The 21,559-nt window shown below is 58.3% G+C and overlaps 2 protein-coding genes across 4 annotated transcripts; one reads left to right on the forward strand and one right to left on the reverse strand.

Annotated features, from left to right (window-relative positions):
* Positions 1-1,229: 1,229 nt before the first annotated feature.
* Positions 1,230-8,666, reverse strand: ALG12 (ALG12 alpha-1,6-mannosyltransferase). 2 transcript variants are annotated; one of them, XM_008541696.2, is made up of 9 exons: positions 8,499-8,666; positions 8,287-8,419; positions 6,966-7,139; positions 5,820-6,014; positions 5,220-5,323; positions 4,441-4,664; positions 2,274-2,443; positions 2,106-2,181; positions 1,230-1,973 (listed from the first exon to the last, which is right to left on the reverse strand). In XM_008541696.2, the coding sequence occupies exons 1-9, from the start codon at positions 8,664-8,666 to the stop codon at positions 1,727-1,729; spliced, it is 1,491 nt and encodes a 496-aa protein (XP_008539918.1). In that variant the 3' UTR covers positions 1,230-1,726. The 2 variants fall into 2 exon arrangements, with proteins under 2 accessions (XP_008539918.1, XP_070456094.1); XM_070599993.1 differs by lacking the exons at positions 2,106-2,181; positions 2,274-2,443.
* A 774-nt stretch (positions 8,667-9,440) lies between these two features.
* Positions 9,441-20,362, forward strand: CRELD2 (cysteine rich with EGF like domains 2). 2 transcript variants are annotated; one of them, XM_070599994.1, is made up of 12 exons: positions 9,441-9,571; positions 9,949-10,003; positions 11,059-12,084; positions 12,280-12,362; positions 12,911-13,021; positions 13,360-13,451; positions 14,368-14,544; positions 15,327-15,422; positions 16,732-16,815; positions 17,883-17,978; positions 18,637-18,783; positions 20,075-20,362. In XM_070599994.1, exons 3-12 carry the CDS (start codon positions 11,950-11,952, stop codon positions 20,122-20,124), a joined length of 1,071 nt encoding a protein of 356 aa, XP_070456095.1. In that variant the 5' UTR covers positions 9,441-9,571; positions 9,949-10,003; positions 11,059-11,949; the 3' UTR covers positions 20,125-20,362. The 2 variants fall into 2 exon arrangements, with proteins under 2 accessions (XP_070456095.1, XP_070456096.1); XM_070599995.1 differs by lacking the exons at positions 9,441-9,571; positions 9,949-10,003 and adding an exon at positions 10,444-10,609.
* Positions 20,363-21,559: the final 1,197 nt, after the last annotated feature.

The following is a 21,559-nucleotide window of genomic DNA, read 5'->3' on the forward strand; positions in this document are numbered from 1 at the left end:
GCTGTCCACAGATAGGCCTAAAAGCACAGGCATCTCAACAGCAACGAGCATGCTTTGCACTCAGATCTTGGGCTTCAAAACCATTCTCCACCAAAAGGGGCCAGGGCCCCTCAAAGACACGGCTGATTCCAGGGCCAGGACAGAGAGGCCCAGGAGGAGCCTGGGCGGGACACCTTGTGCCAGGAAGGTTAACAATGAAGGGCCGGCTCCATGGCCGAGTGGTTAAGTTTGCGCGCTCTGCTTCGGCAGCCCAGGGCTTTGCCAATTTGGATCCTGGGCAAGGACGTGGCACCACTCATCAGGCCATGCTGAGGCAACATCCCACCCAGCACAACCAGGACCTACAACTAGAATATACAGCTATGCACTGGGGGGCTCTGGGGAGAAGAAAAAGAAAAAAAATTAAAATAATAAAAACGATTGGCAGTAGATGTTAGCTCAAGTGGCAAAAAAAATCAAATTAACAGTAACAGGGCGTGTCACAAGGACAGAGCAGCTTGACAGCCCCCCAGGGAATCCTGTACAATCTGAACACCACAGTGATTAGACAGGGCCACTCACAGACCATTGAGGTCTAGCAGCAATCCATGCAGGCGTGACGGTGATCAGTGACAAATATCTGAGCACTGACAAATTACAACAGAGTGATAAACGCCAACAATAGGTAAATAACAAATATGGATGATAGACAAATGGGAGAGACAGGAGCTTGCTCACGTGGAGTACTAGTGCTGCCTGGCAGGCAGGGCGGCGGCGCCACAGAGACTGGCCTTGCAGGGGTCATGGGTGGGCGCCAAGGCCGGAGAGCTGGGGGAGGTCCTCCTGGTCTGAAGGTGTCTATGCAGACTGCTTGTCGGCTGCAGTGAAAGAGTGGAAACTACAAGGTGGGAAAGGCCATCACCTCCTTCCTGGGGCACCCTGAGGTGCTCAGTGCCAAGGCCACGCAGTGAACAACTCACTCTTGAATGGCTCAGCAGAAAACAGCCTGTCTTTATGCACATGCAGGTTATGTGTGCATGCGTGTAGTATGTGTACACGTGTGCATGTTGTGGGTACATGTGGTATGTGTGTGTGTGCAGCCTCACCCAGTTCTCTGCGTTGTCTTCAGTGCCTGCTGGTACTTAATAAATGCTTGCTCAGTGAAGCGTAAAAGTACCAAAATTATCACTTAAAAATAAAACCTAGGTGAAGGCAGTCTCTGGAAATATCACAGATCATAAGATCGCTAATAAAACATTAAAACATTTTTATTCTCATTCCTTTTTGAACACGTTTATCTTCCAAAATGTCATCTGCCATGGAAATGGTGTGCCTGTGACTACGAAAGAGGGCACATCCTGCAGCTTGGGACGAGTGTGGGGATGCACCCAGCAGCAGCTGAGGCTCACAAAGATGGGACTTCCCCAGCGGGTGCCACTTTAGGTGCCCCCAGAGGCCACGGGCAGCAAAGGTGGCATGCCACCAGAGCAGCTCCACAGAACAAGGCCTGCTGTCCTTGCCGCCGCGAGCAGCGCATGGTCCACACAAAAAGGATCTTGTTGCCCACCGTCCCCCTTGGCAGTGGCACTGGCCCCTTGCTCTCACCAGCGGAGTGCAGCATGGACGTGGGGCCCGCCGCCCAGGTGTCTGCGGAGGGGCCCACCTGCTCCCCAGGGCATGTCCGTGGCTCTTCGGTTGTCTCTCTGAACCGTGTCACCTGTCACGGCGCTGCGGAGCGCCAACATTCTCAGAGGGGCTTTGGTCCCCTCCCTGGGAGGAGTCTCTCCAGAAGCACCAGCTTTGTCTGCAGTTTGACGTCGAAGGGAGGCAGTTTGGTCACATTCAGACTCACACCGGTGGTGCCCGAGACGCTGGCCAGGACCCGGTGCGTGTCCCTGTAGAGGGCCAGGTGCCCGGGGGCTGCCTCCATGAGGAGGTGCGTGTAGGCCAGCATGTGCCCCGACCCAGGCTGCACATCTTCCCTCTTCTCGTACCTGCAAGACAAGAGCACAGTCATGCACCTGTGGCCCCTGCGCCAGCCCCTGGCTCCGGGGTACCAAAGGGAGCCTGTGCTCGGCCTCTAGGAGAAGCACCGCCACCTGCAGTCACGTCATAGCGGAGCATACCTCCAGGCGCTGTTGACTTCCAAAAACCGAGACACGCCTGTCTGTGCAGCAGCCACGTCGATGTGCAGAACGACACCTATGGAAAACCACGTCTGCTTGGTTAGAACCGCGAGCCGGGTGCCTCTGGCCAGAGCTGCAGCTGGTCCCTGCACAGCCCCGAGCACCCACCTGTTTGGGGGGGCACCAGCTCGTGCAGCCTCTGCATCGCCACGCCACCGGGATAGTTGAAGTGGGACACGTACAGGGCCGTGGCCGAGTACGTGGCATTCACCATAAGGTGCCCAATCACAAGGAGGGACCCCACTTTATACAGCCAAGACTTCTTATAATTATTCAGTCTGGAAAAAAAACAATCCATTTCACAGAAAGGGTATGGCGGCAATTAAGTGGAGGATACATCATCAGGCACATATACCTGTTCCTCCCCTCCCCGCACTGTAACGAGCACATCACCCAATACATCACCATCAGAGACAGCGGGTAAAGGGCTACCTTGAAATTTTTCTCTGTGAAATTCTACCCAGATGCCAATTTAAAGTTTATATGAGACTTTCAAACGTCCCGAGTTGCTCCTTGGATCAGAGAATGGCCTGTGGGACAAACCCCATGCACTGCCCTCTTTGTAAGTGACACCAACGGGACACAGTTGGCTTTGCGCCTCAACGGCAGAGGTGGAGGCTGCGACAGAGACCGTGCAGCTGCAGAGACAAGAATATTCACTATCTGGCCCTTCACAGGAAGGTTTGCTGGCCCCTGAAAACTCAGGATGGACCCTTGACCAAACTCATCAGGCCCCACTGAGCCCTTCTCCACCAGGCCCCAGCCTCGGCCTCGGGGGACTGCAGACCCTCAGCACAAAGGATCTCGCCCACCCGACACTAAGACACTGGAGCAAACTCAAAGCTGCACCCCTAGGGTGGCCCCAGCCCCTGAGTGCCTGCCGGAGAAAGCTCCAGGCTGCCAGGAGAATTTACCACATGTTCCCCCCAAAACCTGGGGATGGGCAGGTGGCCTTGGACCCCTCCAGAGCAATGATTTTAGAAAGCTCATGATTAGAATCCTTTCTCTGCCCTTTAAGATGCAAATCTACCACCCAAATCCCTTTCAGTCAGGGAGACTAGCAGAGCGGAGCCTGGTGAGAGCAGCGGGAACAGGCTTTATTCGGTAACAAACCACTGAGTAGAGAAGAGGGTCCTGCGTGAGCTGCGCTCGGCTTCCCTGAAGCACAAGACAGGGGACTCCTGGCCAGGCTGCTGGGGGAGGGGAGGGGCAGGGCCTGACGGCCCCCTGGGCCTGCTCCTTGCCCACCCGGGGAGACGCAGACAAACTCTGGTTCTTAGGGCAGGAGGCAGGGGAGCAGGGCCCTTTGCTCCCTCAGGGACAGAGCAGGGTTAGCCCCCAAGCGTTGGCCTTTCAGAGACAGCTCTTCCCGGGTCCTGGAGGAAAGGGTCAGTCTGCCTGCCGCTCTGGGTCAGGGTCTGTCTACATGGCTCAGAGCACCCGGCCGTCCCTGGGCCGGGAGGAAGCCCCAGGCAAAAACACAGCAGCAGGGAGCTGGGGACAAGCTGTGAGTTCCTTCACCCGTGTCCCAGGGCAGCACAGTGACAAGCTGCCTCCCGCCCTTAACAGGTGTCCTTGGGAAAGTGAGGGCCATGAAGGGGTGACCTGCCCTCCTCCTGGCTCACAGGCTGCCTCAGGGCGCCTCTCCCACCTGCGTCCCTTGCGCCCCCAGCCCAGCCAAGGGGCTGGCCTTGGCCTCCTGTTCCCACCACAGGCAGTGACCATCCTGCCTCAGCCCCAGGCCTGCTCCCTGGTGAGCTGCAGCCCCACTCCCACCACCCCGCACAGCCCAGGGGCACCCTCCTCAGGGCTACCCGCGCCCCCTTCATTCTACTGCTGGGCAGTCTCCCTGCCTCCCTGCTTCCCTGCCCCACACCACTGCCTTTGTGTCCCCGAGCCTCGGCCTCCACTTGCAGCTCCTCTTCCTCACTCGGCTAGTCACCCTCAGAACCTCCCTGCCCTGCACCACGGCTACCTCCTAAGTGTCCTTCTCCTGAGTGACTGAGCCCTGGACAATTAGCACAGCTGTGTGCAGACTGGCCCAAGACACACGTCCCAGAAACCAAAGACCAGACAGAAAAGCAGAACCATGGGTTGGCAGGTGGCCAGTCCCATCCTGGCCTCGGCCCAGCGGCTTCACCGTCTCCACGGCCAGGCTGCCCTCTTTCAACACAGTGCCCACAGACACGTGCGTCTGCCTTAAAAATCTCCCCCTTTACGAATCAGTAAACCCGTGTCCCCTGAAAGCGAGGAGCATCGCGGAGGGAGCACTCACAGGCAGGCGCAGCCCCGGGCGGCCGCGATGTTGAGCACGGGGAAGACATAGATGACGAAGCGCAGCTCCTTGTGCGGGAGGAGCGAGTACAGGGCCACGAAGCCCAGCGCCGGCAGCAGCAGCGCCACGGCCCTCCTGTCCAGGAGGCCCAGGGGCACGAAGAGCAGGCTGCAGCCCAGGCCACGCGGCAGGGCCGAGTAGAAGTACCACAGCAGTGGGGAGGTCGGAGCGGGTTAAGGAGCCACACGGCCACCCCTCAGCCAAGCCCGGGCAACCGAGACAAGCCCTGACAGCTGCCCCGGCCTGCGGCCTCGGCCCACGGTGACGCCCTTCCCACGCGGACAGAGGCCAGGGTTCCGCATCAGCACCGAGGCTGCACTGCTCCTCTCCCGGTCCCTTCTTTTTTCACTGTAAAAAGCATCGCCCTGGGGTGCACTGGGGACTCATGATGCTATTCTTCCTATTTGTGTCTATGTTTAAATGTTCTACAATAAAACGTTTAAAAAAGCCTATTACCATGAGGACTGCAAGAGAAGTTGGGGCTACGAAAGCAAGGTGGTGTTTCCAGAGGGGACAGACTGCTGGGTGGGGGGACCTGCCTGCCACGTCTCCCGGGCAGGCTTGGTCCTGGTGCCACAGCCGCTGCAGCAGCTCCACCCCGTGCTCCTGTCCCTCGAGCGCACACCTCCCGTCAGGGGCGACACCTGGGAGGAAGGCAGCTCCTCGCGCCTCCGGCTGTCCTGCCCCACGACCACCTTACAGAGACACCTGAAGGATACGCCCCAGTTGGAACTTTTGTTCAGGACGGTGTTGTACCAAAGCACTTTTCCTTCCGGCCACACAAGATACCGCCAAAAATAGGAGTCCACAGCAACCGTCAGTCCTAGTAAGATAAAATAAAGAGTTCCTCAGGAGGGAACACGGCCACCTGAAAAGCTCAGACTTCAAGGCTGCTGGGTGAAGGGCAGCCCCAAGTCCCAGGTCCCAGGTAACCGTCCCCACAAAGCAGCCCTGTCGGCACAGAGGCCAGGAGCCACCAGCAGCTTCACATGAAGGAGCTGAGACATCGGGGTCCCCGCCCCCTAAATAAGCACCTTCACGCCGGTCCCCTCACGAGCACCGGTCCCCTCATGAGCCGGGCGCAGGGGCCGGCTGAGCTGCAGGAGGAGACCGGCGCACGGAGGCCCTGGCAGCCGGGGGGCGCTCAGGAAGAACAGCAAGGAGAACCACGTTAAGAGGTTTCAATACTGCTAAAAGTTAAAGTAATTTTATTTAATGAGAAAGAAAAACCAAAAAAACTCCCGAATTTCTCTTCATCTTTGTAAAATGAGACAAAGCACAGCCTCCGGGCAGGATGGCCCCTGGCGACTCCGACTCACCCAGGCAGAGACCCCCGGCCGGCACGGCGCAGCGCAGCGCCTTCCCCACGGAGAGCCGCCCCGTGCTCAGCAGCAGCAGCAGCACGAGGCCCAGGAACAGGCTCAGCTCAGCTCTGAAGACGAGGATGGCAAAGGCCGAGAGCCGGACGAAGCGGGCCCCCTTCTGCTGCAGCCAGGCCGTGAGGGCCAGCAGGACTGCAGGACACAGGGCGGCAAGAGTAGGCTGATTACCTTCTCAGTACAAAAGCAACACAGAACCCTCCAGAAGACAGCAAACACCACCAAGAACCAGATCCCCCACACGGGGCCTGGGCTCCATTGTAGACGCCGCCCACCCCCGCCGGCCACAGGCCTGCGGCCCACACTGTCACACAGCTTGGGGCCACTTCCAGTGGGCCTAACTGTGCCAGACCCCAGACGCCTGAGTCCTGCTTCCTATCTCCTCCGGAGCCTCAGGCTCCACACGCCCAGTGCCAACCCTGGCCACCCTCCACTCTTCCCTGGCCATTCCCAGGCACTTGGCACGGCCTCTGAGCTCCACTTGGGGTTCATCTGGAATGGCGCCCTGCTTGCCATGTTCCCCGCCATGTCCCACAGAGGTTGCTTCCCCGGGCTTGGTGAGGGCCAGGCCACACCTCTGCCCCAGTTGGCACAGACCCCCAGGCCCACGCCATCTGCAGCCTCCCCTCCTACCTACACTTGGCCTCCCTGTGGCTCCCAGAGCAGGGCGGCTCTCTGCCTGGGGCGCCTGACAACACCTGACAGAGCTGCCCCCATCTGACCCACATGAGGCTTTTTCCTCCCAGCACTCACTGTCCTCAGACCAGGGCCACTCCCACTCGGCCCAGCCACTGCAGGTCCTGCACGAGGGAAACCCTCCCAGGGGACCTGTGAAACAGACTCGTGCCCACCTGGCATTTGCTGGAAAGGACACCTCAACGCAGCACTGAGAAGAGATCCCCCTTCCTGCCAAGGCTACCCTGGCGCTGAGTGTTTGAGACACTCAGTGGAAAGCAGCTTTCTCCAGGCAGGCACACCTTGGATGGATACCCACTCACCTGTCCCCAGGCCGGTGTGCCCTGAGCCCAGCGAGAGGCATGGGGGGCCAGCACTGGGTCCAACAGACACGGCTCGGCGGCTACGTACCCACAGGCAGGGCCAGCACGTTGGGGAGTGTCCGCGTGCAGTAGAACATCAGGTGGAACTGCGTGGCCGTCACCCAGCAGAACATGGCGGCTACCGTGGCCCCAAACTGCCGTCTCACTTCTTTTTGTAAAGTCCAGAGTGCAAAAATCACACCGAGTCCGAGGACGGCTCTGACTAAACAAAGACGGCAACACACATGCAACCATCAGTGTGGACAGAAGCTGGGGCAAAGTGGGTCTTTGAAATGGTGGCTTGCAGTGGTCAGTTAATGACTAGGTGACAGAAAAACAGCCCTGAGACAGGGAGTCCTCTTTGGCATTAAAAATGGACTGGACATGGCAAACCGACAGCCTGGACCCCAGGCCCCTGACTCTAAAGCTTCGCTGTGAGCGCACGGCCCAGGGCAGTGGGCAGTGTCCGTGCGACAGCGCGACGAGTCCGGCACTAACATCAGGGGCCCCACCACACGGCTGTGACAGCTCCGGGGCCACATTTACCGAGGGCCTGATGGTCAGACGTGGCCCAATCTCCTGTCTGGGGCTCCAAGGCCCCACACGACCGGTACAGCCTGTCCCGCTGCCCCCGCGATGGGGGATTTCCATTTCCTAATCTGCCCTTTCAAGCAGCAGAACCACTTCTCCCCAGGAATGCGTACTTTCTCAAAGCTCTCCGTATGGGCCAGACCAACGAGCTACGTGAATGTGTCTGAGTCGGCTGGGGGAATCAGAATACAGTCTGGGTAGAGATGCAATAAAAATTTACTGAAATGGAAAGACGGTGATTGTTGGCTAAAAAATGAGGTTGCAGAGCAATATGTGCAGAATGTTCTAAATTTGGTTTTAAAAAATATTCACGTAGGCACAGAGAAAGGTCCAGAAGGATTTGCACAAAGGCCTATCTGTAGCAACCTCTGGGAGGTGGGAATGTGAGGCCTCCCCAGCAGATGTGCGGCTCTGGAATAATAAAGCCCTGCTCGGGTGCATGCAGCCCACCAGGCAGGGCTGGTGGCTCCCCTGCAGCCCAAGCGTGGCCCCGTGGGAGGTGCCTCACTCCTGCCTCATTCCTCCTGTGCCAGCCTGGGGAGGAAGGCACCATTGTAAGAGCAGAAGCAAGAGGCGCTCAGCTACGCGTCCCAGGTCACAGCCCAGAAAGGGCCGATGTCTGACCTCAACCTGTGCTCTGTACCACCCCGCTGAGTGGCCAGGGACAGCCAAGATCCCAACAGATGGATGTTCCTAGAGGAGGTAACTCAACCTGGTTGACTGAGCTCATCGATTACACCGTGGTTCTTCATTTTGTCCTCAGGTGAAGAACCCCTTACCTACTAGCTGAGAGTAAAACTTGGACACTTCTAACAGCGAGAGCACACACACGGCAGGGCTGGAGAGAACCGCAATCACCACCGGCCCGAGGAACGTCCTGGGCACCACTCCGGGGAACTCGAGATGGTCATACTGCAGGGAGAAAGGAGGGTCAGCCAGAGAGGCCCTCAGGAGTCGGGGTAGATGCGCGGTCCTGGACACACGTCCTCACCTTCTCCACGTCCAGCTGGTGGTAAAGCAGGTCATGCACGGCCTGCAGGCTGAAGCTCTCCTCCACTTTGGCATAGGGGCAGGTGACGAGGTGGACAGCGGCTACAGCAACCAGCAGCACCAGCAGCCGGCGCTGCCTGCCCACACCGGATGGCCTCTTCCCGGCCATTCTGCGCTTCAGCTTCACGTGCCTTCGTCGACTGTCAGCACCGCCACTCTGCAAGCATTTTGAAAGAATGAAAACGTAGATCCTCAAGTTTCCAAAATCACCCTTGCATTAGCATCTGGGAGACGTGGGTGAAGGGTAAGTGAGAGTTCTTTGAACTACTGTCATAACTTCCATAAATCCGAAAACACATCAAAATAGAAAGTTCAGAGGAAAATCATGCTTGAGAAGCTTTCGTATTTTAACCAGCTATCTTATGCTTTAGGTGGCATAAACATTCCTCCAGGAAGAAAGACTTTAGTTGCAGAACCCTGAGATAAGTCCGTGCAGCCAGGCCCTGGGCCGGCCTGGCCTCTGGAGCGCAGGAGGGCGGCCCCTGCATCTGAGAAGCTCAAATCTGGTAGGAGAGTTGGGTAAAACCTGAACTGGCCCCCATGGTACTGGCTGAGAGCCTGGACCGGAGGCTGTGAGGTAGGAGGGTGGGAGGGATGCACCTGGAGGATGAGAGGGGCAGGTGCAGGAAGGCAGGACGTGGGACGCAGGGCTCAGGGCAGCCAGCGAGGTCCCTGTGCTCAGGGACGGTGGGCTGGGGCTGTGGATGCCTACCCTGCTGTGTCCTGAACTTCACCCTGGGAGCCCCAGGATGGCGCCACGATGGTCATGAACATGAATACGTGGGTGACAACAAGCACGAGTGTGTCCTTGAGGGGTTCAGATACATGTGCCTGCGATGGATCTCCCAAATGCCAACACGACGATCTGGGGGGAACCCTGTTACGAAGCTTCCTGAGAAAACCCCGGCAGTGTCCAGTCCACTTCCTGCTCACGAAAGACCTAGATCTTTCCATCCTGGAGGGGGAGGAAAGATGGCAAACTTGTCTTCGTGTTCCTGGCTTCTCTTAAAACAGGTTTGACTTTATTTGATAGAAGGGGCAGAGGAGAGAGCCATGGTGCTTACTGCTTGTTAAAAGTACCTTTTGATTAGAGGGAGATTTAAGAAGTCTGTACTCTCCCAAGATGGCAAGTGAAGGAGAACCTGCAGGTCAGAAGGAGCAGGACTCCCGTCTGATACAGTGGGGGAGGTGGGGGCAGCTTTAATAATTAAGAATTACCAAAATAATACGCGGTTCCCCTTAGAAGTCACCTAACTTTTTTCCTTCCCAAATATAAAAAACACTGGATGGAGACAGGTGCTTCTAGCTTATTTGTCTTCCTCTTTCTAAAACGTAAGCTCCTCGAGGACGGGACTTTTCTGTTTGTTTCTTCCCCACCACTGTAACCTCAGCAAGGAGGACGCACTCTGGGCATTACAGGAGGCGCTTGCACGTGCTGAAGGAAAGGTACGTTTGCCTGTCTCCCCTGCTGGGCTCCGGCCTGTCCCGACTCCCCACTCACTGCTGCATCAGCAGAGCCTGGCGCACAGCAGGTGCTCAACAAACTAGCTGAAGAACAAAGTATGTAAAAACTTAAGCATGGATCTCACGCCAGCTTACGTTTTCATTAAAAATACGTTAAAGCTTTAGTTTCCAGTGAAGCCAAAGAGGCCACGGAACATTCATACACTACTCTCTGTTCCTCTTACTGTCATGAAGGAAAAAAAAAAAGAGTTTTAAGAAATAGGAAGCATCTACACAGCTAAGCCGTTGAAGCAGCTGCACAGTGCTGCTTGGCAGGAACCCGACACGGGCTCACAGCTGTCCCCAGTCAGCTGAGAACAGGCCTGTCCCCACACACCCCACTCGATGCCTCTGCCCAGAGGAGTTCCCCTGCAGGAAAATCCACACTCTTATCTCACAAGCTGTGGGGTGAAAAAGTATGTGCAGAACTCGGAGCCCCCTCCTGGCCCCGGGGATTCTCACTCAGATAAGGGTGTGCTCTTGCTGACACTGAGGGCAGAGACCAACCGGCAGAGCAGCTCAACCTGGAAGGCAAGGGCCCCAACGGGGGTAAGCAGAATGCTTCTCCAGGACGACGGGAAGACAACAGGGCATAAGCAAGTACAGAACCCACGGTCACCCCACCACTGGGGCTCGAGAGGGCCAGGGGACATTTCTCTACACCCGTCCAGCCCTGCTTGCAGGTGTTCGGATTGTTAATCTGAGGCATCAAACAGGCCAGACTCAAAACAGGTAGTTTACAGAGGGCGGCATCTCAGACCAGGGAATGGCCTACAGAGGCCTCCTGTCCCCAGCGATTCAGAGTCTAGGCCTCGACTGAAACTGGTCAAAGCAGACGTTCACACTATTAATCCCCTGGCTGGAAACACAGGGGATCTGGCACAAATTGGGCGGCTAAAGGCCAGGGAAAAGCGGGCGTCATTGTACTCCTTCCTTTGGCAGCTATGTCCTCTTAGACTCTACATAACGCTCCTCTTACTTCTCCTGATGCAAACCAGGACTCCCTGCCCACCCACCGCCTCGGGCACGTGGGCAAATGCAGATTCCTGGGCCCCAAAGAGACAGATCACGCCCCAGGTGAGCAGCCCGGCCCCACATGAAGAGCCCACCCCATGTGAGAAGCCCGGCCCCAGGTAAGAAGTTTGGCCGCCAGGTGAACAGCCCAGCCCCAGGTAAGAAGCCTGGCCCCCAGGTAAGCTGCCCGGCCCCAGGTGAGGAGCGCAACCCCCAGGGGAGCAACCCGGAGGCCTTCCCGCGTAGACACGCTCCGTGAGGCCGGAGGAGCGCTGCGGAAGCGCTGGTTTGGGGTCCCCGCCGTCCGCCCCGCGAGCCAGGGTCGTCCCCTCCCGCCGCCCGTCCCGAGAGCCCTGGACGCGGCTGCGCGCGCTGACCTCCCGGCCCCGGCTCCGTCCCTCGGAGCGCGGCCGCCCGGGCCGCCCTTGGCCGGAAGTGAGGTAGCGGAAGCCGAGAACGGAGGCGGAGCCCTTGCCCGAACCTAACACGGCCGCCTGGCCTAGCCATCGCAGCGGGCGCGCCCCTGCCCGGAGTAAAGATGGCCGCAGCGGGCCGCGCGCGAGGTGCGCTCGGATCTCCACGCCCCCGGCCCCACCCCCTCGCGGCGGGACGCTGACCCGGGGCCTTCCTATTGGTCGCTTCTCGTGGCGAGCCTGGATTGGGCCCCGTGGAAAAGGGGAGGGTCCCGCTGACCAATAGCGGCGCTAGGGCTGGCGGGGGCGGGGCCCCGGCCGACGCCGTCAAGTATCCCCGGGAACGGCCGGCGCGGCGGAGCCGGTGGGCGCGCGGAGGCCGGAGCGCTAGCCGGTTCTCGCTGGGCCTCGGCCCGTGCCCGCGCGGGTGCGTCCTCGCAGCGCTGCCCGCCTCGGCCCGCCATGCGCCCGCCGGCCCCGGCCGCGCTGGGGCTGCTGCTGCTGCTGCTGCTGCTGCTGCTGCCGCCGCCCGATCAGGCCGCCAAGAAGCCGACGCCCTGCCAGCGCTGCCGGGAGCTGGTGGACAAGTTCAAACAGGTGGGCCGGGGACCCGCGGACCCGGGGCGGGGGGCTGGGGACACGAAGCTGGGGGGCGGGGGGTGGGGGGCCGGGGGCGCGGACCTAGGGTCATTCCCTCGATGGACAGCGGCATCCCTCCGTAGACCAATCACCCTCGCGATGGATGGGGTAGGGGCAGCAGCGCTGAGCCCCCTGCCCACCGTCTCTCCACAGGGCATGGTGGACACAGCGAAGAAGAACTTCGGCGGTGGGAACACGGCTTGGGAGGAAAAGACGCTGTCCAAGTATGAATTCAGGTGGGCGCCCGCCCCTGCTCTGAGAGCCCCAGCGGCCTGCCTTTAGTACTTGATGTGTTCCTGTGAACCTTGTCACCCACCCTGATGACAGAAGGGTCCCTTTGGTGCGGTCACCTGTCCTCTGGCCTGGGACTAGTGCACTGGCCCCTAACTGATCTTTTGGCTTCCACACTTGTCCCTACATCCACTCTCCAAACAAAAGTCACGGTGGTCTTTTTAAAAAACACGCTGGAAGGTGAGTCCCCCCCACCTGAAATGTTGCTGGCTTCCCCTACAGGTGGGATTACCCCCTCCCCCTCTGCCCGGAGCTCCGGCTCCTCCTGCCCTGCTTCAGCTTTCCGCTGGTGGACCCCACACCTGACCACCCCCCTCTCTGAGTTTAATTCTCTGCATAGCACTGGCTACCCCATCCCCAGTTGATGTGTTTGTTGAGAGTCTTTTTTACACTAAGTGGCACCAGGTGGGGCCCCAGGACATCCCTGTAGCGTGCACTGACCACCAGGCACGTTCCCCCCCGCCTTGCAGTACTGACGGACCTTCTGTTTCAGTGAGGTCCGCCTCCTGGAGATCATGGAGAGCCTGTGTGGCAGCAGCGACTTCGAGTGCAACAGGCTTGTGGAGGAGCAGGAGGAGCACCTGGAGGCCTGGTGGCTCCGGCTGTGAGTGCCCACAGACCCGCAGCTCTTCCCGAGCCTTCACTGAAACCATCACAAATAGTTTCTTATCTTTTAACTTATAATTTTAAAATAACTTCGGACTTGGAAAAGTTACAAGAATGGCACAAGCGTTTCCACGTACGTGCCTGCCTCCTTAGCCACGTGTCACCATCTGTTGTTAGCATACTGCCACAGAGCAAGGCAGCCAGCCAGGGAGGTTCCCACCTACACTGCTGTAGCCCAGCCCTTAGCATACGCGGGAGCACGTGTGATAGTAGATGGCTTTTGTTTTGAACAAATCTGTCCTGTGAGATTTAACGAATGCTTTTTTAAATCCCTAGGAAGAAGGAGCACCCTGACTTATTTGAATGGTTTTGTGTGAAAACGCTGCAAGTTTGCTGTTATCCGGGGACTTACGGGCCAGACTGCCTAGGTATGTCTCTCTCAGGGAGATCTCGAGTGTGCCACGTGGTCCCCGTTATCTCTGTCGTGGGTCTGGGTGGGCAGAGCACAGGCGGGAACTGGGGCCGTGGGCTCCACAGAGCCTGGCGCTGCCTCCGCGCCGTGGGGCTGCGGCGCCACAGCTGCCTTCCCGCCTTGGGGACCTTCTCCGTGGGCCATACAGCTCTGCGCATCTGATCCCAACGTGCTTCTAATTCAGGGGTCCACAGACCCACGGCAGCCCTCACCCACCTGCCCAGGCGTTGCCCTCTGAGTACGGGGAGGTGGCTTCCGTGGCCCCCAGCACAGCTCTGCCTTCAGAGTAGCAAAGGCCGTCTGTGAAAGGCCGGCGGGGGGGCAGTGGGTGTCAGGCTGGACGCATGGCATTCAGCCTTAATAGGGGAAGCAGGCTCTTCCGTGAAGAGGTAGGCGCTGAAAGTGAAGCCATAGTTTGCTGTCGGGGCATTACCAAGGGTATTCACATTGACCAGCGGGGTCAAGTGGCACAGTTTTCAGGTTCAGACCCCCTCACTGGTCCGAGCACCTCCTGCCTGCCTCTTGGCTTTCCCACTGGTGTGTGGCCACAGCAGGATATTCTCACTCTTCCAAGCACCCCATGTGTGAGCATCTTTGTCCCATGTTTCAGGGAAGGCTCCCATGCAGGTGATCCACTGGGCCTGCAAACCCCAGCAAGTCAGCTTCCCAGATACCCTCACAGCCTCGCATGCCCCTCAGATAGATCCTACTTGTTCCAGGGGCAAAGTAGGGCTTGGGTCTTGGTGAGAAATCCGAAGCTGTTTTGATGGTGAATGAGTCGAGTGAGTGAAGAGGCATTTGCTCTGTGTGAAAACATGCCCCTGGCCACCTGCTGGGGTGCACTCTGAGTGGTGGGTTTATGTTCCCCACAGCATGCCAGGGCGGTTCCGAGAGACCCTGCAGTGGGAACGGCCACTGCAGTGGAGATGGCAGCCGACAGGGGGACGGGTCCTGCCAGTGCCACATAGGGTACCAGGGAGTGCTGTGCACCGACTGCACAGACGGCTACTTCAGCTCACTGAGGAATGAGACGCACAGCATCTGCACAGGTACCACGGATGCTGGCATCCAGGGCTCTGTCCTGGTCCGTGAGGCATGCAGAGGCAGCCTTTCCCGGAGCTGCCTGCACAGATGGGACGGGGGACCCATTGCCTTCTTACCCCAGACCTTCTGGGAGCTTAGGAGGCCCAGGGGACACTGGCCCTTGTAAAACATGTGAGGGGAAACAAGACCATGGGTGGTCTCGCTCTCGTCCCTAAACAACCCCCAGAGGGAAGAGGAGTTGCTCTTCTCCTGACGTCCTGGAGGACTCGGGGTCGGCAGTGCCGTTTGTCCACACTTGTGGTTCTCTGTGACCTGGCACCTGGAGTGTCCAGACACAAGACTGCCCACCCCCGTGGCTCTCCCGGCAGGACAGTGGCCCCTGAGTGCCCTGCTGGTCAGTGTCCTTGGGTGCGTACGGCGTGCAGCACGCATGGGTTGTGACCGCCACGTGCACATCAGGCTGGGTGTGGGCTCAGCGTTTGGGAGCCGCCTTTGCCAGATTATGAGAAGCCCCTTGGAGTCCTCATTTGCTAAGAATTTTTATCATGAATGGGCATGGAAAGCCCACGTATTGTGTTTCTTAAGCCTGGGAATATTATGAATCACACGAATGGATTTTTTCTGTTGAGCGAATCTTGCTTTGCTGGGATTTTTTGCTTGTTTGCTTTCAATTCTTGTTTTTACCTTGTTGAATGTAAACCCCTAATTTCTGCAGTGACCTTTGTGTCACGTTCATTACTGAGGATGGCATGCACACGTTTTGACGGATGTCGCCTCTGCCTTCCAGCTTGTGATGAGTCGTGTAAGACGTGCACTGGCCCAACCAACAGAGACTGTGCCCAGTGCGAAGTGGGCTGGGTGCGCGAGGACGGCGCCTGCGTGGGTAAGGTGGCGGGGCTCCTCTGTGTGGGGGGGACGTGTCAGTCCCCTTCGTGTCCTCCTCCCCTCCCTCCTCCCCACTCCCTCGGGGGTCTGCGTGGCCCCTGCCATGCTCAGCCCCCGCCCCGGGCTCCCTTCAACAGCCCCGTCCCAGGCTGTCTTCACAGTCTCACTGTGCAGGCCTAGGCTTACACTCATGTGACCTCGCCCAGGGGCTGGTTGCTGAGTGCGGCCCGCAGCTTTCAAGAAGGATCCTGTGTGGTTTCCATCTTGCCCTCTGCAGCCTGAGCCCTGGGCTGGGAAGGCGGACGCCGCACCAGCCGTCCTTGCTGTCAGGTGGCCCAGGGTAGTTTGTTGGCTCAGGCCCCAGGAGGGAAACCTGGGATGTGCCCAGTCATGTCTCCTGGTGCCCTGGTTTCATAAAATAGAAGGATGGGGAGTGGAGGGCTTCTGGCCGGCAAGCAGGCCGGTGGAGACTCCAGAGCGGGCAGCCTCTGACTGGGGTGGTGACAGGGATGAGTGGCACAGGCAAGGTGCAGGCAGGTCCTGCTGGTGTGCAGTCACAGGCTGGGAAACTGAGGCACAGACCTCTCCTTGACCTGGACAGTCTCACAGGTGAGCCCAGCAGCCATGCTAGTCTGGCTCAGCTGCAGAGAGGAGGCACCTGCCCTGGGTGCCGTGCGGACTTGAGGCTCCGGCCCCGGCGCCGTGTGTGCAGTCCTCTGCGTCCATCCCCACCCAGCAGCCCATCGTTTCCTTTGAGCTCCAGTCTGTCTGTGAGCTTACAAACGCAGCCCTGCCGCGTCTCAGAGCCCCAGAACCGCGGGCTGTCGGGGGCCCTGGGGAGGGTCTAGCACTGGCTGAGGTGCTTTTCTGCAGGCCCAGGTGTTGGCAGGCAGGTGGGAGGGTGGCAGGTGGAGGCCGGGCTCCCTCCCACCACGGCATCAGTTTTGGTTTCACCCTTCACAGCTGCTTGGCCTCAGGCAAATCAGGGCCTCAGCCTTGGGCCCCGGGCCCCACCTTGAGTGGTGGGCAGCAGCCCTCCATGACCTGGACTTGAGGTTTGTGTGAGGCTCTGTGGAAGCACAGGGCGCTCACGCATCGGCCCTCGGTCCCTCACAGCACCCTGGGCACTAAGCATCCCGCGTCCCCACCCCTGCACACAAGAGGCCTTTAAGGACGACCAGCAAAACATGTCCTCCACACAGTGGTCACTGTCCTCTCCAGGCCGGCCCTGGCCACGGGTGTGTCAGGCCACCAACTGTCACCTCAGAGGTGGTGGGGCCGCTCACGGCTGTGCTGTTGTGTTCCAGATGTGGACGAGTGCGCGGCGGAGCCACCCCCCTGCGGCGAGAAGCAATACTGCCAGAATGCCAACGGCTCGTTCGTGTGCGAAGGTGCCTGGGCCCGGCACCCCGAGCACCTCTGCAGTCATGCCTTGGTTCCTTTTCTTCCCTTTGAACGTTGTTGGTGCTTTGTCAGCATGACTGCTGTATATTCTGCCTACTTAGAAATATCCTAGTGGCAGCACAAGTGATATTTGCTGCGGAAAAAGCAGAAAATGCAAATAGGTTGAAAAGAAGATAATAACAAAATCCCTTGGTTCCCCAGAGAGGGCACCTCTGCTCATGTTGTTAACACACTCCCGTGGACTCCTTGATGCTCTCGTCAGTTTGACGTGACGCCTTGTTGCCTGTTTTTTCATACAATGATGTTGTGACCATCTTTGTACATCACATTTTTTTACATCACATTAATGATTTGGAGCATGCCGTTACTCCATAGTTATCCTCAACAGTCCATGCTGTTGGATATTTAAATTACACTAATTTTTCCACAGTTATACACTTCAAATATCCTTGAAGGTAAAGCTTTTCACATTCTTCATTATTTGCTTTTATTAGTTTCCAAATTACTCCAAATCCCATTCACACGAATGTGGATGTTAGGGCCACACCCCTACAGGAAGGCTGTGCCGGCTCCTCTGCCAGCAGTGCGGGCGCCTCTCCCATGTCTGCGCCCACACCGGGGGCTCTCAATGCCTGTGGCGTCTGCAGTGGTCGCTTTGACGATGAGGTCTTAGGCCAGTCGCAGCCCACGTTTCTCTCTTGTTACTTTTACTGAGCTCCTCGCAGCTGAGTGAAGCAGTGTCGCCAAGCTTGAGGTGGGTTTTGTTTTGAGAAAGGCTGCCGTACCCAGTTTTCACTTCCACAAACGGGTTTATAGCGGGATTGCTTTACATAGCGCCCCTTCCGCTCTATTGCTGTCTTGCAACTCTTGAGGAGCATGTCTGCTGCATAAATTTAGGCACATCCGTCCTTTGCCAGAAGACAGAGGTGGGTGAAAAGAACATACTGTCTGCAGCCCCCCATGATTGGCTCAGGGAACACGCGCGTTTCAGATCCCTTTGTGCTCAAGGGGAGGTGCTCTGCTGTCATCATCATCTTTCCCCTCTTGTTTCCAGAATGTGACTCCACCTGTGTGGGCTGCACGGGGAAAGGTCCAGGACAGTGTAAAGAGTGCATCCCTGGCTACACTAAAGAAAGCGGCCAGTGTACAGGTCAGTGTGCTGCACTAAGGCAGAACCTTCCAGAGGGACCACGATGTGAATGGCCACATGAAGAGGTGGGGGGGGGGACAGGGCACTGGGCTCAAACGCTTCCTGCAGACCCTGCTTCTCTAGCTTCTCAAGCTCCTGGGAGTCTCAAGAGACACAGAAGCAGCAGGTGGGGTCGAGTGTCTGCCCCAGCTGGCCCCCAGGTGTGCCTGGTGCTGGTGACGCTGGAGCAGGTGCCCGCGGCCTCGTGCCCTGGTCCAGCCTCATGTGCCCAGGCCTCCCACCTCCCGCCCACCTTTCCCTGTCAGGTCCTGGGCAACGGGGCCCCAGGGCTGGCCGTCGGGGCCTCTGTGGTGGAGGCCAGGCTGCAAGCTGCTTGGTGAGAGGCAGCGAATCTGCTGATGCCCCATGGCATGGGTGTCCACTGCGCTTCCCGCCTTCATGCATCCTGGACTGTCCTCTCCGCTTCTCTGCCTGTCCAGGGCCTGACTCCAGAGACGTGTGTTACATTCCCCATCTCGCTCCTTTCTCTGATGTGACGTGTATGGTCTTTGTGCTTTCTGTACGTGCGTATTTTGTGAGTGAGTGACTCTCATGATCCATGACACGTGTGTGTTTGCTAAATGAGGTGATTTGTTACAGTGGAGTATTTTTATCTCAGATATAGATGAGTGCTCACTTGCAGAAAAAGCGTGTGTGAGAGAAAATGAAAACTGCTACAATACCCCCGGGAGTTATGTGTGCGTGTGTCCTGAAGGCTTCGAAGAAACAGAAGACGCTTGTGTGCAGACGCAGACAGCGGGGGACGGTGAGTGGTCGGCTCTCCTGCCTCTGGCACAGAGGGAAGATTCTCGATGGGGCCTGCCCTCCCTCTGCAGTGGGGTTTGCCTGCACTGGGAACCCCCGAGAGAAGAAATTCACACAAGAAGTGGCCTGGGGATTCCGGGAAGACGAGAGGGTAAAACTGCTCCTGGGACAAAGTCCTGACAGGGGCCACGGCCCAGAAGGTGGGGAGACGGCAAGCAGTCACTGAGATGTAAGGGTCAGCCACCCAGATGGCTGCAGAGAAACAGACGTGGGGGGAGGTCAGGATGGCAGGAAGGCCTGCAGGTTGTCTCTGTGCTAGCTTCCTGGGCGGCTCCAACAACAGAAAGGTGCTGTCTCACAGGCTGGAGGCCAGAAGTCTGGGATCCGGTGTCACAGGGCCTGGCTCCCTCTGAGACCTGGAGGGAGCGCCCTTCCCTGCTTCCTCCAGCTTCCAGTGGCTGCCAGCTTGGAGCTCCTTGGCTTGCAGCCACATGTCTCCAGTCTCTGTCTGTGTCCAAATTTCCCTCTTAAAGGACACCAGCCATTGGAGGACAGCCCACCCCAATGACCTCATCTCAACTTGATCATCTGCAAAGACCCTATTTCCAAATAGAGTCACGTTCACAGGCCCTGGGGGTTGGGTGCCATCTTTTTGGGAAATAATTCTTCCCATGATAGTCTCATAGAAGAATATGGGGGGTGTGAAAGGCAATGCTCAAAAAGACAATGGCTAAGAATCTTCCAGAATGAAAAAGACGTGGCTCATATTCCAGAAGCTCCCTGAGTCTGAGCAGGATAAAGAAGCAAATCCACGTCAAGATGTGCTGTAGTAAACCATGTAACACCACAGACAAACGGTCGGCGGAGAGTGAGGACATGGCAGAGGATGGGACGTGGCCAAGCGTCACCTGGCTGCTCCTGGGCCTCCACCCGCCCTTTGCCCCCACGTTTCCTGGGGTGGCCCTTCCTCACCCACCCCTCATCTTCACTCAGGCTCTTGTCTCACCAGGTTGGCTCAGGGCGCCTCACCAGCCCCCAACCTCCCACCTTCCACACCCGGTGCTGTGTGGCAGCTCTGAAATGCCATCTGGCCGCGTCACCTGGGTGGACACCCCTAGCTGTGGGGGGCCTGGGGCCACAGTGTCTATAGGGAGCCTGGGTGCCGTCCCCAGGGCCCTGGGTGAGCAGTCCACCCCCTGCACTGCGTTGTCCCAGTGGAAATGTCGTGGCCATGTCCTCAGGGCCTTTTGTCCTGGGAATTTACTGAGTGACCTGCATTTGTTTTCTGACAGAAGTCACACAAGAAAGCCCAACAGAGCTGCCCTCCCGAGAGGATCTATGACGCGCGTCCAGCGTCAGGAGCCAGACCTGCCCCTTAAGTTATTGAGACTAACATCCTGGAAACGTGACCCTGCCCCCATTCCTCAGGGGACCGCTGGAGGGAGAAGCTGCCTTTGAAGAGGTCACTGCTCATTTGGCCCTTTAAAAACTGCATTTTTTGGTTGTTCTTAAGCAGATTTGTCTATTTTCATACCATTCTTTCTAATAAAATTGACCATTGAAGGCAGCCAGGCACAGAACACGTGTTGGGTCTCACTGGAAAAGGCTGGATGCTTTAAAGTGGAGTTTGCTCGTTCAGCTAGCACCTGTGGGGCAAGAGCCAGGAGATGCATGCGACAGGGACGCTGAGGCAGACGCAGCCCTGCCGTCCCTGGTGGGGCTCCCTTCCCCACCTCCCCGGAGCAGTCCCACCTCCCTTGCAAGTTCACTCAAAGTCTTGACCGGCCTCTAGAGTGAGTGTTGTCGAGGGACCCACACAGAGTAAGGGACCCTTGGGTGGGAGACAACCATGTTGAAGGGTTGAGCTGGAGATAAAAGTCAGCTGTAAACCTCAGGGCCAGTTCCTCACGTAGGAATGAAGTGCCAGGAAGAAGACAGGCTGTGGGGTTGAGGCCATGGCGACTGAGCCACCGGGTGGCGCTGTCTCCCTGTGCATGGAGGCGTCACCTGGGTGGCTGCTCCGCCTCCACTGGGGCTCTGTGGGCGCCAGCGGCCCCTCCCCCACACAGGTGGCATCAGTAGGTGTCCCCAGGGGCCAGGCAGTCACCTGACGGGCGGGGGCAGACCTTGCCTTTTTGGACACTAGGACACCAGACCGTGGGCCTGAGGCCTGCAGCTGGTGACCCCAGGCCTGGGGGGGTCCTCTCTTGGGCCCCTCCCCTGCCCTTCTGCCATGGGCACCTCCATGGGCTCCATGGGCCTGGGGGGCCTGGGAAGGGACGACACAGGCATCTCCATGCTGATGGCAGCTGCGGCCACAGGCCCAGGGTGCCCCGTTGGCCCTCACCTCGGCCTGCTCTGTGACCCCCCACTCCGGGCCCCCTGGGCCCTTCAGTGCTACACTGACCCGGTTCCTCAGATGTGCCCAGCTGGTCTCACCTCAGGGCCCATGCACTGCTGTCCCTTCTGCCAGCAAATCCCAGGTCTGGCACCTCTTGTTCCCTCCCTCCATTGGGGTCTCTGCTCGGCTGAGCACCACCCCCACCCCCTTCCCACCCCCTCCCCAAGGAGGGTTGCCACTCTCAGCAGGGGATCCCCACTTCCTTCTCTGAGGCTGGGGCCTGGGGTCAGTGGTGCGGCTCCCTCAGCCTCACTGTTCTCATCTGAAAACAGGCGGATGTTCCCAGCAGAGAGATGTGGGGCCAGATGAGATCGGGGGGCACTGCCTGGCCCACGGTGGGGGCTGGACAGGGGTGCAAGTCCGGCAGGAAGGGTGG

Source organism: Equus przewalskii, chromosome 29 (genome assembly GCF_037783145.1).
Source record: "Equus przewalskii isolate Varuska chromosome 29, EquPr2, whole genome shotgun sequence".
Classification (NCBI taxonomy): Eukaryota; Metazoa; Chordata; class Mammalia; order Perissodactyla; family Equidae; genus Equus; species Equus przewalskii.

Bases quoted from the DNA above. Each gene is read 5' to 3' on its own strand.
- ALG12 (XM_008541696.2), bottom strand. From the start codon at position 8,666: ATGGCCGGGAAGAGGCCATCCGGTGTGGGCAGGCAGCGCCGGCTGCTG. The intron at 8,420-8,498 runs GTGAGGACGTGT...TTCTCCCTGCAG, and splicing joins ACCAGCTGGACGTGGAGAAG to TATGACCATCTCGAGTTCCC. The intron at 2,182-2,273 runs GTGGGTGCTCGG...GGTTTTCCATAG, and splicing joins GCTGGTGCCCCCCCAAACAG to GTGTCGTTCTGCACATCGAC.
- CRELD2 (XM_070599994.1), top strand. From the start codon at position 11,950: ATGCGCCCGCCGGCCCCGGCCGCGCTGGGGCTGCTGCTGCTGCTGCTG. The intron at 13,022-13,359 runs GTGAGTGCCCAC...TTAAATCCCTAG, and splicing joins GAGGCCTGGTGGCTCCGGCT to GAAGAAGGAGCACCCTGACT. The intron at 17,979-18,636 runs GTCAGTGTGCTG...TTTTTATCTCAG, and splicing joins AGAAAGCGGCCAGTGTACAG to ATATAGATGAGTGCTCACTT.